Source organism: Streptopelia decaocto (genome assembly GCF_964273445.1).
Source record: "Streptopelia decaocto genome assembly, chromosome: 16".
In the NCBI taxonomy this organism is placed as follows: Eukaryota; Metazoa; Chordata; class Aves; order Columbiformes; family Columbidae; genus Streptopelia; species Streptopelia decaocto.
In genome coordinates, this window is record NC_138671.1 from 7,843,351 (window position 1) to 7,858,686 (window position 15,336).

The 15,336-nt window shown below is 46.7% G+C and overlaps 1 protein-coding gene across 1 annotated transcript in view; it reads left to right on the plus strand.

Annotated features, from left to right (window-relative positions):
• Positions 1-15,336, plus strand: part of UBE2O (ubiquitin conjugating enzyme E2 O) — a 60,516-nt gene that overhangs the window by 34,895 nt on the left and 10,285 nt on the right. The window contains exons 3-13 of the mRNA XM_082066724.1: positions 296-406; positions 1,313-1,410; positions 2,902-2,965; positions 4,699-4,842; positions 5,495-5,604; positions 6,445-6,595; positions 7,398-7,903; positions 10,662-10,816; positions 12,160-12,272; positions 13,342-13,467; positions 14,607-14,696. Of these exons, the coding sequence (XP_081922850.1) occupies positions 296-406; positions 1,313-1,410; positions 2,902-2,965; positions 4,699-4,842; positions 5,495-5,604; positions 6,445-6,595; positions 7,398-7,903; positions 10,662-10,816; positions 12,160-12,272; positions 13,342-13,467; positions 14,607-14,696 (1,668 nt within the window). The remainder of the gene's footprint in view (positions 1-295; positions 407-1,312; positions 1,411-2,901; positions 2,966-4,698; positions 4,843-5,494; positions 5,605-6,444; positions 6,596-7,397; positions 7,904-10,661; positions 10,817-12,159; positions 12,273-13,341; positions 13,468-14,606; positions 14,697-15,336) is intronic.

Genomic DNA, 15,336 nt, shown 5'->3' on the forward strand with positions numbered 1-15,336 from the left:
TCCTCTGATGTAGCGTGGTCTTATTTGTCCAGATGCAGGAGTCTCTGGACTGCTGCACTAGCAGCCATTGCAAATGTTAACTGGGAAGAAAACACTGAGTCTTTGATAGTGATCTCACCTTCTGAGTTGTCTTAGGGTCATGTGAAATGCCCCTTCAGAACAAGGGTCTGAAGGGTGTGAGGAGGGTTTACTCTTGAGACTTGTCTCTGCACTTCCCATCTGTGCACAGAGCATGTACATGTATGTGTAGGACCTTCTGTGGGTGATAAACCCTTTTTCTCTTTTGGGTTTCCAGGACAGCCAGTGTGGGACTGTAATTGATGTCAACATAGAGTGTGCTGTGAAGCTGGTCGGAACCAACTGCATCCTCTACCCTGTCAACAGCAAAGACCTGCAACATATCTGGGTGAGAACATGGCCGTGACACACGTGGGGGCCAGGGCTGCGTGGCGTGGAGGGATGCTGCTGTGTTCCAAGCAACACATGCAAAAGAGGCATCCATATAGCGCAAGATGCATCTGCAGTTTGGTTTTATTTTAAACTTACTGTAAGCATCCTTCCTGGAAGGCGGCGATGCAGCATTGCCTCATCTTCCCATCTGTTCTGTGTCTCTGATCACACCGCTGAGACCAAACTGACGTGGAGAGGGCTGGGTTGGCATTAAATTGTGTGAGAACTTCTGCACTGAGATGTGCTGGTGTGACAACCTGACTGGGGCAGCCCCATGGCAGTGGCACAGAGCTGCTGAGCTGCAGCATTGGTATTGTTAAACAGACTAAAAATGCTGAGAGGAGTCAAGTATCTTTCTGTTGACCTGGAACAGTCTGAAACATTCCTGGTTCTCCCTTTTGAGGGGGTGGGTGATTTTCCAGAGACCAGGTAGAATAGGATTTCAATCCTTTTTCTTCTGAGGAAAAGGTAATTTGGGAGTGAAGAGCAGGAGTGTCACAAGTTTTCTCAAGAAACAGCTTGTGGAAGGGCAGTGGGCCACAGGCTTCTCTGCTTGGGATGGAATATTAGGCTCACTACTAAAAACTCATTGTTAATATTGCCTGAAGGCAAGCGCGACTTTAAGATCTGAAGAAAGAAATTCCAGAAAGCCTGAGCTGTTTAACTGGAGAATCCAGGCTGCGTGCTGACTGTCAAGCAACCTGTTCAGTGTACATTTATTCCAGTTTACAGCAAGATCTGCAGTTGCTGTCATAAATCCCTTTGAGGTTGCTATCTAGCCTGCATTTTGTGAGGACTTACTTGATGGCTCAAAGTACAAGTGTTGACGTTTATAAGGTTTTGTTTACTGTTTTCTTCACAGCCCTTCATGTATGGTGACTACATAGCCTATGACTGCTGGCTGGGCAAGGTCTATGATTTGAAGAACCAGGTCATCCTCAAGCTTTCCAACGGAGCCAGGTACTTGTTTCTGTTGAAGACTGTCCCCTTGGGTTTCATGACCCTGGTCGGTTTTAAGAGAGCTAGAAAAAGGCTGGGCTTCTCATTCACACACTGCTAAGTTATCTGCTTGTGCTAACTTCACGTGTAGAGTAAGAAAACATCTTTCTATGAAAACACTGAGATTCATTGTTAACCTGGTGGAAAAGCTGTTGTCTGAAAGGTGACAATTTTTTTTCAATTGCTGCAGATCAGTGCTCCAGAATTTAAGCACATTCGTCTTTAAACTGCTTATCTCCCCCAGAAAAGTGGTTATTAAAGATCAAATACTCCAGACCTTTTCTCAGTAGGGGAGCGTAACTTAACAGAGATGCAGGGAAGGAGATTTCTTATTTAAAAAGAAAAGAATAAAATCTGTGAAGAAACCTGCTGGCTAGTGGTTTTTGTCAAAGACAAAATAGCAACCCCAAATTGAACAGCTTTGCTTTTGCACTGTTATTTGCAACTCTATTATGACGATGGTGTATGTCTGCATTGAAAAAACATGCCTATCTCTAGAGAGATTTAACCAGAGATACTTAAAGAAATACCTAGTTAACTTATTTTGTAGCCCTGCAAAGCCAGCAGAAGGATCTGAATTGTGTTCCTTGTGCATGATGGACAGTTACTTGTGGACCCCTCTGAATTCATTACGTTCACTCCGATACTGAGCCATGTCTTGTCCAACAAACTTCTATTATTCATGCAAGGGGAGGAAGGAACCAAGAGGCTTATAGGCCTGGCAGCTGGGGAATAACCCATCTGTCTTGTAAATCGGGTGTTGACATTGATGCTGTAAAAAACAAAAGGAAAACAACAAACGCACAGCCCTGCAGCCAGCTCTGAGTCTTTCAAAGAGAGGCCAGTAATGCGAGAGCTGTAACAGATGATTGGTGGATGCGTCTGAGATTTTGATTGTTTTAGCTTTTGGTTAAATCAGGCTGGAAGGCTCTTACACATATGTTAAACTGGGAGTGAAAAATAGCTACACTTCTCTATCTGTGTTGCCTGCAGCTACTGGTACAATTTAAAATCTTGCCTGCTTTCTGTTACGAGCTCATGCATGGCTATGTAAAATGAGGTAGCTGTTTTCAAAATCTCTTCCTAATGAATAATTTGAAATCCCACTAGAATTCGCTCTGGACATTCAGCTATTACTGAAGCAAGTGTACCCAAATTGCCTTTAGGGTCCAGCATTGGTGTGAATAACAAATGGGACCTTTGCAGCAGGCAAATCTTGTTGAGCACCCTACCTATTACTTAATTATTTTAATTTCTTCTTTTTGCATGCTGAATGGAAACTTTAGATACCAGGCAGTGCTTTTATAGCTTGTCTATAACCATTTTTGCTCTGGACCACAGAGACTTTTGGCAATATACTGCTGGGCATATGGACAGACCTGCTCAGGCAGTGGCTGTTTGCTTTGAGGTGGGTGGCTCTGGAAATATGACTGTTTTCTGTCTGTTTTCCAGGTGTTCTATGAGCACAGAAGACGGAGCCAAGCTGTATGACGTCTGTCCTCATGTCAGTGACTCGGTGAGCTCCTGGTTCTCCTGAGAGTCTTTTGATCAGGAGAGGGAAAGCAAAACCATAAGCATTTATAAATCCTAAAAATTAAATGGTGCATCACAGCTGAAAAAGACTTAACTAGATCTTTACTTGAAGTGCAACAGGATGTAGCTTTAAGGTAATATTAGTAATGAGCAGGTTTCAAGGAGGTATTACAGTTAGTACATCCGACTGCTTTCTTTGCAAACAACTCGTGTAACATGCAGTCAGATGGCTGATGTCAAGGCAGTTCACTGTCTGTTCATTGTATCTGTACATGCCTGAAAAGGCTCTTAGTCCATTTAATGCTTTCAAAATTGTTCCCATTCTGGAAAAGGTCATATTGTTTAAAAGGTGTTCTGCTAGAAGCACGTTGCCAGGTCATATAAAATACTGTCTCTCTTGCTGTTGTCATACATCACATTCTCTGAATGCAGACCAGCCACCATACTGGAATTTTCTAAATCACATGGTGGGAAGGGTTTTGCTAACTTTTAGGTAAAACATAGAGTGCCTGTGTGATGATGGGGTCTAACCTTTCACCTTCAAAGGCTGTCGACAGCTTTCTTTTTCTTCTAAATGACATCAGTAGGGCCGTGCTGCCCTCCTGGCAGCAATATTGGGAGTTGACTGAGAATGGCGTGTATTTCTTAGGAACTAGCAATGCAGTCAGTCCTCATCCTCCCCAGCCTTCAAAGAAAAAGTCCCTTTGATCTAAAGCTGCACTTCTGTTAAAATTTGTTGCCCGTTTCTTGAAGAACAAATGGAATATCAGTTTAATGGGATGTGCTGCTGTGGTTTTCTTCTTCTGTACATAAAAGGTGTGGTCTGTCGCTAGATATTCTCCAGTGTCCTAGTTTCTGCTACTTTGGGTTGTACAGCATGTTTTCTACTTGCTAAATGGATGCTGTAGCAGCAATTTTGAGATACCTTGTTCTAAGTCAGGCTGCCTTTAAAAGGTACATATTCCTCTGGAGACTTGCGGCTTGGTCTAAAACGTGAGTTGTCTCCAGTGCTTCTCTTGATCCTGTACTCAGAATTGCTGTGTGTTAGATTCTCGACTTAGATCTTGTCACACTGCTCTTATCCTTTCTGACAAATTACAAGACTCAATACAGTTTTGTGCTCAGTATGTTATCTACCCTAAACTGCTCTGTCCACCCCCACACTCTGAATCTTCAGCTCAAAGTCAGTCTAAATAGCAGTGGGAAAGAACTCTAGGACAGCGATTGTTGTATTTATCATCCCGTTTTGTTTTCAGGGAAGTGTCAAATCAACTAATCCACTTAAGACAGGAGTGATACATACTTAATTTGACAAGCAGAGGAGTGAAGGCAAGCGTCCTCTGGCTCTGAAAGCTGTAGGCGCTTGAATTGGAGCATGGAAAAAGACAGGGGTGTCCTTGCCTGGGACTCAGTCTGCCTTGGCTACCTCATTACTGAGAACTGTTGTGTGGAAACCTGCACCTTTTTCCTCCAGGTACCTCCGCTTCTCCTCCGCTGAGTCAGTCCAGCAGGGATGTGTGACAGAGCAGGTTGCTATAGGAACTGCTGGGCTGACTTCAGGAGAAGAATGAGCTTTAAGAGATGGGCAACTTGCAGACTTTTCCTTTGTGGTTAATCTTACTGATGATGAATGAGAGAAAAGAAATGCTGGAATCTTAAATCTTAACAGCAAGAGTCCTTTATGCTGTTTTTTCTCCCCTCTCTTCCCCCACACAGGGTCTCTTCTTTGATGATTCATATGGTTTTTATCCTGGGCAAGTCCTCATCGGGCCTTCAAAAGTCTTCTCCAGCGTGCAGTGGCTCTCAGGTGTGAAGCCTGTTCTGAGCACAAAGAGCAAGTTCAGAGTGGTGGTGGAAGAGGTAAGGACTGGCAGATGGACACACAGCCACCGTCTGCACAGAACAGTCCCTGGCTGGTGTTTTGGAGCAGAGTCAGCTTGCCTGGGTAACCTTCCAAGAGCAAACGCACTGTGGCTCTGCTCTTCTGAGGTGACAACTTTCTCATTGTGGGCTGATGGGACTTTTGAGTGTGGTTTGGTGTTTCCTCCAAAGGGTCCCCGCCAGCACTCTGTAAAGTGAATGGTGTGCCAGTATAGTTAGAAGTCAGTACTGTGGATCATTAAGGTAGTAGTAGAAGCACCTCTTCTACTGAAACTTAGTTGCATGCTATACAGAAGGAGAGGAATGTTGCTGACTCTTTGTTGAAAGAGGGAGCAGTTCCAAGTCCGTGTCTCTTTGTGACATTAACCACAGATCTGTATGTACCTATAGCTCTCTTCCCAAGCCAGGTGTTATCTTTCTTGAAGGTAAAAACTGTAGAAGCCCTTGGCGTTGCTGAGAGCCATGCTATGGGAGCATTGTAGTGTTCCTGGATGTGGTGAAACTGTGCTTGGACATCTTAAATTATAAAAGCGGTTTTGCTGCTTTCCTGTGCTTAAACATTCAGATCCTAGGCACTGGTCTAGGAAAGCCTCTGAAAAATTCAGTTACTTTCTTTCTCTTTACATTCTAGGTCCAGGTGGTAGAACTAAAGGTTACTTGGATCACTAAAAGCTTCTGTCCTGGAGGTACTGACAGTGTGAGCCCTCCTCCCTCCATAATCAGCCAGGAGAACCTGTCCAGGTGAGATCAGTTGAAAACCCTTTTTCACGGCCTGCACAGACTATGTGTGACATGCTGCCTACCAGCTGTTAGACACAATGCTGCTCTTCCCAGAGTCTTGTTTGTTTTTCTCCTTGTGTGACTATATATATTCCAGAGCTTTAAAAACATGAGAGAATAGCTTCAACATTAGTTTAGCAGACACTTGAGTTACCGGTACAGGGGCTAGCATTCCACCAGTTCTCTCCAAGTACTCTCCAACTGACAAGTGCATAGAAGAAAGTAGTTTCTGGCATCATTTCACTTTTTCCTGTGTCCTTCTGCTTGTGTCTGGAGCAGGCTGCATCTTTTATGGGTTTGTGTGCGATAGGCAGCTTTGGAGTCCTGCTCTGGGCCCAGGCTGGTGCTGAAGGATCATCTGGTGCCCTCTGCAGGCTACAGCTGCAAAAATGGGCTGGACAAAATTCAGAAAGAAAAAGTCAAATGATTAATAGCACAATGCAGTGTAGTTCCTGCCTGGAGCTCATGAGGAAGCTGAAGGAGAGGAACTCTGGGATGACAGTATAAAAATAAAAATACCAACTTCAAAGGTCTCATGGCAGCTGTCTCTGGGAGGGGGAGCAAGAAGGAGAACAGTGATTGGTGTCTCACCCAAACCCTCTGTATCCCCACCCAGTCCCTGGTGAGATTCCCACTCCTCCTTTAGAATTGTGTGCCTGGAAAAGATTTGGTGTGGTGTTGGCTCCTGCCACCACAGCACTGCCATTGGCATGATGGTGCGCCAGCCTCATGGAGGCCCTGGTCACTGCTGGGTTCTGTTACTGCTTTTGTGCTTTGCTCATGGCTGTTCTCTTCTGCCAGGGTAAAGCGTCTGGGGTGCTTTGACCATGCCCAAAGGCAGCTTGGAGAAAGATGCCTCTATGTGTTCCCAGACAAAGTGGAACCTGCAAAAATCACCTGCGAATGCCCCGAGAGGAACTGTGTCCTGGGCGAAGGAGCGGTTGCCAGAAAGGTGAGTTGAGGGGTCAAAAGCAGCATGGACTTCTCTGAGCGTTTCTGGTCACTGTGGCTTTGAAAGCAGAAATCTTCCTGGTAGTCACGTGGTCTGAAATGTGACTCCTGAAGTGGTGGTTGTAAAGTTGTAAAGAGTAATGGCTTCATGTTGCCAGCAGCGAAGTCACCTTGTACAGCAGTCTGACTGCACTGAGGCACGCAGCTGGTGCTGCCAGAGAACGTGAACAGGACCTCGAGCGCAGAGGTGTCACCTTGCAGGGGTCAAGCAGTGTCTGAGCTGGTGTGCTCTGACAGCCGGGACAGTTACACGTGTTGCTTTCGTTAATATGACTTCAGGTTTCTTATGGAGCTGAACTGTTCAGTTAAATCCTCGCCACAGGGAGACAAGAAAGAAGTCCCTGCTTCCTAGGCCAAGTGAGTCATGCTCTGGCTTCTACACACTGGCTGTGGAGCAGCGGTGTTCCTAGAATAACAGGATATCAGCAGCCTGGATGGTGACCTCCCTGCTTGGCTGCATCTGTTACATAGATTAATGTGTGTAGCCTCTTGTGACCTTCCATAACAAAAAGTTCAGAACATGCTTAAAATAGCCTTAAGGAGCAAAACTTGCTTTCCTTGGACTAGTCCTGAGTTAAAGCACTGGTGAGATGCCGGTTTACAGAGCGTGCTGGTGCAGGTGAAATGTGCGGAGGCCTGTGAGGTGCTGTTTTCCTCTGTGTCCAAGCAAACCTTTCCCCAGGCTGGCTGGCAGCTTGCTGAGTGTACGGATGTATTGTCTGACCCAGATCTGCTTTCTCTAGGTGAGGCGGCTGCTGAAGAAGCAGATAGTGAAGATCATGTCGTGTTCCACAGAGTCTCAGGGTACCACTGAAGCTGCTGACAAAGAGTCTACTGCAGCTGCTGACCAAAAATCAGAAGAGCTTAAGCCTGCATCAAAATGTGAGCTGGATGACTCTTCCAACAGTGCACCAGGTCCTGGGGAGAGGAAGGAGGAGCAGCCTGAAGAAACGGGGAAGGAGAAAGGGGGAACAGCGGCACGGCAGCAGCAGCAACCTCCCTTTCTGCTCAAAGATGAAGGGTCGTCCGACTACCGGCTTCAGTCCATGGAGCAAGATGCTGACGATGAGGCAGCTGATGACACTGATGACACTAGCTCTGTCACCTCTTCTGCTAGCTCCACTGCCTCATCCCAGAGCGGCAGTGGCACCGGCCGCAAGAAAAGCATCCCTCTGTCCATCAAGAACTTGAAGCGGAAGCACAAGAAGAAGAAGACCAAGATTTCACGAGAGTTTAAGCCTGGAGACAGGTGAGTTGGATTTCCAAACCCAGGTATACTTGCCAAAATCTCCCTTATCAAAGTTCTTAGATGTAAACTACCTCCACAGCTTGGGTGGATGATGGTGCGTCTCATGTTAGTAACCAACAGCAATTATCTTGTGATGACTGTGCAGTGGCCTGTGTGAAATCAGCTTGGTCTTAGTCCAGCTTGTGATGAAACTGGGGCCACGTGACATGACACTGATGCTGTTTCATCTCAGCTACCCCTCAGGGCATCGACAGAATCTCTGTGCTGCGCTAGACTCTGTATGCAGAGAAAGAGACAGGTGAATCCAGATCATACAGCTTCAACATGACACTAATTGGTCAACTCATTGGCAGCTTGTGCGAAGATGCTGAGATGGACCGTGAACGGACATTTTATCCTCCGCGGGCTGTCTCCAGACCAGCACGGAGCTCTGTGCTGGCAGGGGTTCATGCTGCAGTGGTCTCTGTTATCCTTACCCGCTGTGGAGAGAAATTGGCAACTTTTGCCAGCAGTACACTTTTTATTGGGTTTTTTAATGGGCAAAATGCACTCCTTGAGAGCCTTGGAGGAATTGATTTCAGTAGCTCATTCCTAGATAAAATGGGATGTCAGCAGCTCTTATCTTTTCCTGACTTGAGAATGTTTTAAACTGTTCTCAGGGGATGCAGAGACATCTGATGACTGGCTAGCCTGTCCTGCTGGCTTCCCTCGCCTGCTTAGTTGTATACAGATCCTGCATCAGAGATGAACTAGTGCAAAATAACATGAGAGAATCCTCCCAGAAAAGTGATGTGATCAGGATTCAAGAGATCCAGTAGTTTGAGAATACCCTGAACTTCATTGGCATTTTGTTCAGGTGTTTTAGCCTTTCCTGTATGCAAGGAGAGCTATTCTTTCAGTCCCTGTGGGTTTTGAAGAAGATGGATTTGAAGATCACAAACCTCACAGAGCAGTATTTGAGTGAAAGAAAAAATGGGTGTGTGTAATAGAATCAGTTCCCAGGAACTCTGGGTTCACTTTTCACTTCTCACCCCCATGCTGAGTGTCACTACTTCACTAACAGTTTTGTTAAGGAGACTTTAGCTAGTAAACCTGGGAAATTTCTGCACCATGTAGGCAGTGGGGAGAAATCCCTGTGACAAGACAGATTCCTGTGCTGGATCTGGGCAGCTCCTTACCAGGAAAGGCAGAGATCAGGAGTCAGGACACTTTGCAGAGATGACCGCGTCACAGAGAATACAAAATAGAGGCTTTTTCAGCACAGAATATGAAACCTCAGCTGATACTTTAAAGGGCTTGTGTGGCAGCTGGTCATGGCTCAGTATGAGGGGTCTTCACTGTGGTGATACTCAGATGAAGCTGGTGAGACCATCAGTAGGTGCTGCCAAGCGCTGCTGGGAAATGCGGAGTGGCTGGGCTCGCTGCGGTTTGTCACCACGTCTGATGTGTCAGCTCGTGGCATCTCTGAAGGCTGGGGGCCAACTCAGCAATGTGGCTTCTCCATCATTTAGTGACCTGCTGCAGCTCTCTGGGCAGCACATAGGCCCCTGGCTATTTTTTAGTGAGGATATACAGGGGTTTTTATTAACGTCAAGTCGTGATTTTTATTTGTGAAGCTGCACAAGCTGCGCTGCTGTATCATTTCCGTGGGCAGCCTGTCTCTCCACTCTCGCATCCTCGGTTGCACTTCCCCCAAGGAACCATGTCCTGGAATGTCACCCACCACACCTGACCTCTTCCAGACCTCCTTCTCTGATAATTTCTGTTGTTGAGTGCTGGCCCTACTAGAAACTTCACGTTATTTCCACTTACAAATGTTTCTCTGACATAGAAACAGGGCTGGGAGAAAACAGTTGTATTTGCCTGTTGTGCCTCCTGTATGGTTTGACTTGAAAGGAACATAAATGCAGCACTTGTGTTACAGCTGGAAGGCCTGGCCAGCAAATAAGGAAAGGATTTAAAATCAGCATGGGGTTCAATTTGTTCTGTGCTGTAGGAGAGCTGAAAATGGTGGAGGGCTCGTTAGAAGAGTCTGCCCAGCCAGACCGCAGCTCTGTTCCTCCTGCCCCCCAAGCAACTTGCCGTTCCAAGCGACTCTGTCGAGCTCCACCATGGAGCACCAGCGTGTGGTCCATTGTTGCATGTTTGGGTTTCATTTCTGAGCTGCAGAGAGACACATGCACGTGTTTGAACAGCTGGGAAGGAGATTTTTTTTTCTCTCTCAAACAAAATCCTTTTGCTTTACCCACATTCAATATATTGCATTTTTTTCCTCGCTTTCTGGAAGGGCTGAGATGGATGCTGCTTTATCTTACCAGTCCCATGTTCCTCTAGCTTCAAAGACTCCTCAGAGCTGCCAGGCTAGAACATGCTTCAGTGGAGAAGATTATAAGTGTTGAAGTATTTGAAGCTCCTGTCTTGCCTCTGCCAGGGGTAGGAAGTGGGTGCTGGTAGCTGTTGATTTGCTCCACTAGGAATAAAAGTGAGCTCAGCATCGGTTCCCTGGAAAGCAAGTCCTCCTGCAGTATAGACTTGGAGCAATATAACATCTGCAGTGACTGAGAACCCATCAAAACCAAGCCTGCTGTGTAGCTGCTTCCACTGGGACTAGATGTGATTTCCTGACCCACTCCCCAGCCTGACGATACATGTGTTTGTGTTGCTGAGATCTGTCTTGATTCCTGATGTTGGCAGCATCATATTTGGTTGTGCTCATGCATGTTTCCTCTGGTGACTCATTGCCTTTCTGTGCTCCCAGGGTTGCTGTAGAGGTGGTGACCACGATGACTTCAGCTGACGTGATGTGGCAGGATGGCACCGTGGAGACAAACATTCGCTCCAACGAGCTGATTCCAGTCCATCATCTGGACAACAACGAGTTCTGCCCTGGGGATTTTGTGGTGGACAAAAGAGGTATTGGGTGTCAAAACAATGCTCTCCTAGGGGGACAAACATGCTCTTAATTGCAAAGTATTCTTCAGTCTGGATCTCCTAATGTACATTGTAGCCCTTTTTATGGTGACTGTTAGTTGTGATCACTTGAGGTAGGCACGGGAGCCTAACAAGGGACAGCCAGTGATTCAGCCAACTTAACATGAATGTCAGCAGAGAGTCATTATTTAAATACCAAAGTTGAGCTATGACAACAAGCAAGATGTGGAAGAAATAAATGCCAAGGAACAGAGCTAGGATTCCCAGTGTTTCTGTAGAGGTGGCTCACCTTCTCCTTCAAAGTGTGAATGGTATCTCTCTTATTCACCAAACCAATTGATGGTACTAATGAGGGTCACAGTACAAGTTCAAGGAGACTTACAGCTTTTGGATATGAAATATTGATGGTATGCCATCTGGCTCTCAGCTCCTTTTTTAGCAGGGTTAGACCTTCAACAGTGAGGAGCACAAGGTATTGTCAGGTTGGGAAGAGGGGAAGCTGGCTTAGCAAAAAAAAAATGCTGTTTTGCATTGGGCATTTTTGATGAGCAATAGTCTGCTGCTGTGGATTAGACATAGTTTGTGGAAACTAAAGTTATCCATCAGCTCCAGCTCTACAGTTGTACTTTGGCCCCTGGGAATCTGTATTCCTCTGTGTGTCAGACACGCTCTCCAAGCAGCCTGGGGTGCCTGCAGTTCCTTGTGTCCCCTGCTAAGCATGTTAGGCGGTGGATCTTTGTCAGCCAGATAAATCTGAAAGATGTCTGGATGTCAGCGTGCTGGATAACAGCCCAGGCCTAGAGGCGGCCTAGACCCAGCTTCGATGCTCTTGGATCCCCGATGTATGTATGGGCACGTGTATCCCTGCCTGCGTCTTGCCTGCCTTCCACCTTTGCTCTCCGGTCCATTTTTCCAGAGCAGCAAAACTTGTGGGTGACGCATTTCTAGATGAAGAACAGGGCAGCTCTCTGGGAACTCTTGTCCAGCTTGTCCAAAAACTCTGACCACCTTGGTGTGGAGCTGGTTTGGAGAGCAGAGCACTAAGGTGACCGTGTGTTATTTCTTGGTGACAGCTCCGAAGTGGTCTCAAAGTGGATGTGTTCACCCAGTCCAATGCAACATAATCTTTTGTCTTCACGCCATGCCCTGTTAAAATGCAACTTGTTAGCAGAGTACAATTTTAACTGTGTAGGAAGAACATGCCATTCACAAACAGAATGTTTCAGTTGTGAGAGTTTGGGAGCTGACAGCCTCAGTTGCTGTGTGAAGTCTGTGCTCCTCTGCTTAACTTTGTCTGTTTTCTCCCCTACCATTGCGACCAAAAGCTCAGAGCTCCCAGGACCCCGGGTTGTACGGAGTCGTGCAGTCTGGTGACCACATTGGCCGTACCTGCGTGGTGAAGTGGTTCAAGTTGAAACCCACTGGAGATGATGTGGAGGTGAGTGCAGGAGTCAGTGCCTGTTGGAACCAGCTAAGAGAAAGTGGCCACAAAACAGCACAGCCTTCACAGATAAGCCTGGGAGTCAGCTCTGCAGTGGAGTTTGTCCTTGAAGATGGGAAAAGCAATGTACTTTTGGGCCCGGGAGGCTTAGCGAGAGGTAGTGTCACTTCATATTTGTAGTTGCCTGTGAGGCAGTGAAGACCAAGCAGAGGGTTTACATCCCATAGTCAACATCAGGCTCTGGTATGGATGAAGATTTTTGCTAAAGTTGTCACAGACAGTGATTTCTTGGGTTCACTGTGTCTTTGCTTATGGAAAAAGAATCAATTTATTGTGTGTTGTCCTACTTGCCTCTGCCAGACACTATTGCCTATATCAGCCTAATACCTTCTTTTCAGGGCTTGTAGGAATGCTGTATTTTGCAGAGTCTTAGGATCATAGAATCTCGACAGGCTGCGGTCTAGTTGGTGATGGGAGGGGAAACTCGAACCACACAAATCTGGTGTTGTGTTTTCTGCCTTAGGATGGGAGATCCCATTGTCATAACTGAGCAGGGCCCTTTATATCCAGAAGCAGAACATCGGTCTGGCCTGGAGTTACACTCCACTTTACCCATTCCTCATTTTTAGGCTTCTGGCTCTCTTCCTCCAGGAGAAATCAATGGAAAGGTGTTTCCCACTAATTGACAAGTTTTTTTGTCAGACACTTCCTGTTGCTGTGAATGTTTCAAAAGTAAACTCTGACCCTTTGGGCCCCAGTGAACTGCTTTGAGAAACCAGGGTGTTCAGAAGGGAACAAAATGTTGTTCTTGTGTGTCTTGTGATCGTAGAGAACCTGAAGTAAAGATGAGGGTGAGCAGATGAGACAGAATATCTTCTTCCTTTCCTTGTTGTGCCTTGATTGATGTGCTACAGGATGAGGTGACAAGAAGGGACATTGCAGGCTGTCGGAGCAGCTGAAAAATGACAAAAATATAACACAAAGTACTTCCAAGTGTTGAAGGTGTGCTCTGAAGGTCAGTGCAGCATCCTGGGGCTGACGTGTTCCTGTTCTGTCTCCGATGCAGCTGATCGGGGAGGAGGAGGATGTGAGCGTGTACGATATTGCTGATCATCCAGACTTTCGCTTCCGCACTACTGACATCGTCATTCGCATTGGCAATTCGGATGGGGCCACAGCTAAGGAAGATGAGGTGGGTGCTGGGTGCAGTTTGGTGACCACACTGTCACCAGGTATTAGTGAAGACACTTGAAAGAGTTGGTAGGAGGGCATTAAGCCCCATATGGGCATCCTAAACTCCCCAGCTTGCTAGTTTTATATCAGTGTCACCTGCTGTCACGAGTAACATATCCAGTCTCTAAGTCTGGTGGAGATGTAACCTTAAAATCCTTTCACCTTGGTAGCAGAGTCTATAGCAGCGCAAGAACAAAGTTGAGGCAAGAATCAAATACATGCCTGAGGGGTTTTCATAAAACTCTTGCTTAGGATTTCAGAGTAACTTCTGAGGATATTCTGTGGGCTGCTGAGCAAAAGTGAAGGTGGCTTGTCAGGAAACAAGTTTCACTTGGCAACAGAAGAGTGGGGTTCTGGTTTTCATCTGAATTGTTATGTATGTGTTAATTTTGTTGAGCTGATTGATGACCTGGGGAGAAAAAGGGGGACAATTTATGTTGTAGCAGATACACTTTTTGCTAGGAAACAGGCTTCCTTACTGTGCAGGGAAGGCTTTTGAAACCGCTGCCCTAAAAAGTATTCAAAGGTATAGTATGGCTCTTACTACGGTTCTAGTTTCAGCAGCATGAAACACATCTGAGCTTGCTCAGCTGACCTAAATAACCTCCTTCCAGTGCAAAATGCTACTTGCTGCGCACACCCTGTGCCAACTGTGACTTGTCTGTTCACGCCTGCGCTCTCCCTGCTGGGAGAAGCTGCTGCTGCCGGGTGGCTGAGCGCAGGGCTGGCCGCTGGCACCCCACAAGAGGGCACCCCCATGCAGGGAAAGGGCCTGTCCCCTCGCTGCCAAAAGGCCGTGGCTCTGGTCATGATCGGAAGTTGGGACCTGCTGCCAGATCGAGTGGTTCTGGTCCTCTTCTCTTTGGAGGGGAATTTTCCCTCTCTCTGTGGAGATGTTGTGGGGTTTCTTGTGGAAACCCTGTCTGTAGGTTTTTTGCCCATGGACCCCAGGGCTCCTGCCACTTTTGCGGCAGGCTGCGATCATTGCTTTAGGTGAGTCTTCAGGCTGGGGAATATCTGTTTGTCCACACTTTCCTAGCTCTGCACTGAAATACCTGGGAAAGAAAAAGTACTGACAAACTGCTCTTGTTTCCACAGCCCTCAGTGGGACAGGTGGCTCGCGTGGATGTCAGCAGTAAAGTGGAAGTGGTGTGGGCTGACAACTCCAAGACCATCATTCTGCCTCAGGTGAGGTCCCATTCCAGCTCACAGTATCCCTGCAATTCTGAGCTGGGTGACAAATCCTGGTTTTAAATCCTGGGTGCAGAGACATTCACTGGGTAAGGGGACGCTGCTCTATTTATTGCTGCCTTGCTGTGTGATCGGGCGGCTTCCCACTTCCGTTAGCACACAAAAATCCTTCGTCAGGAGGACTGGGCAGCTAATTTGTCATCACTGCTCTGGAACACAGAGAACAGGAGAGCATGAGTAGGCTGTAGCTCCTGTCACAAGCTGCACTGTGTTTGTAGCCCTTCTCCTGCTGATCTGCAGAGCTCGGGGATGGCCAGTTCTGACTTGAGCCCTGGTTCACTGCATTGCCCAGCTACAGCATTGCTGAAAGACAATTGCTTGTTCTGTCTCGCTTGTGAAATGGCACCACGGTGTTTTCTTTGGCTAAAGAAGCTCCTCCAGAAGCTAGGCTAGAGCCACAAGTTGTAATCTTAGCTAACCTAGGGATCAGACCCAGACCCCTTCCCAGGAGTTGAGTGCAAACTTAAAAACACAGATATAGCCACACTAATCCACTTAACCTCATTGATTTGTCTTCTGCATTGGTCTTAGGTTTTTGTTGTACTGTCTTGTAATTTTATTCACTATTCCACGTACA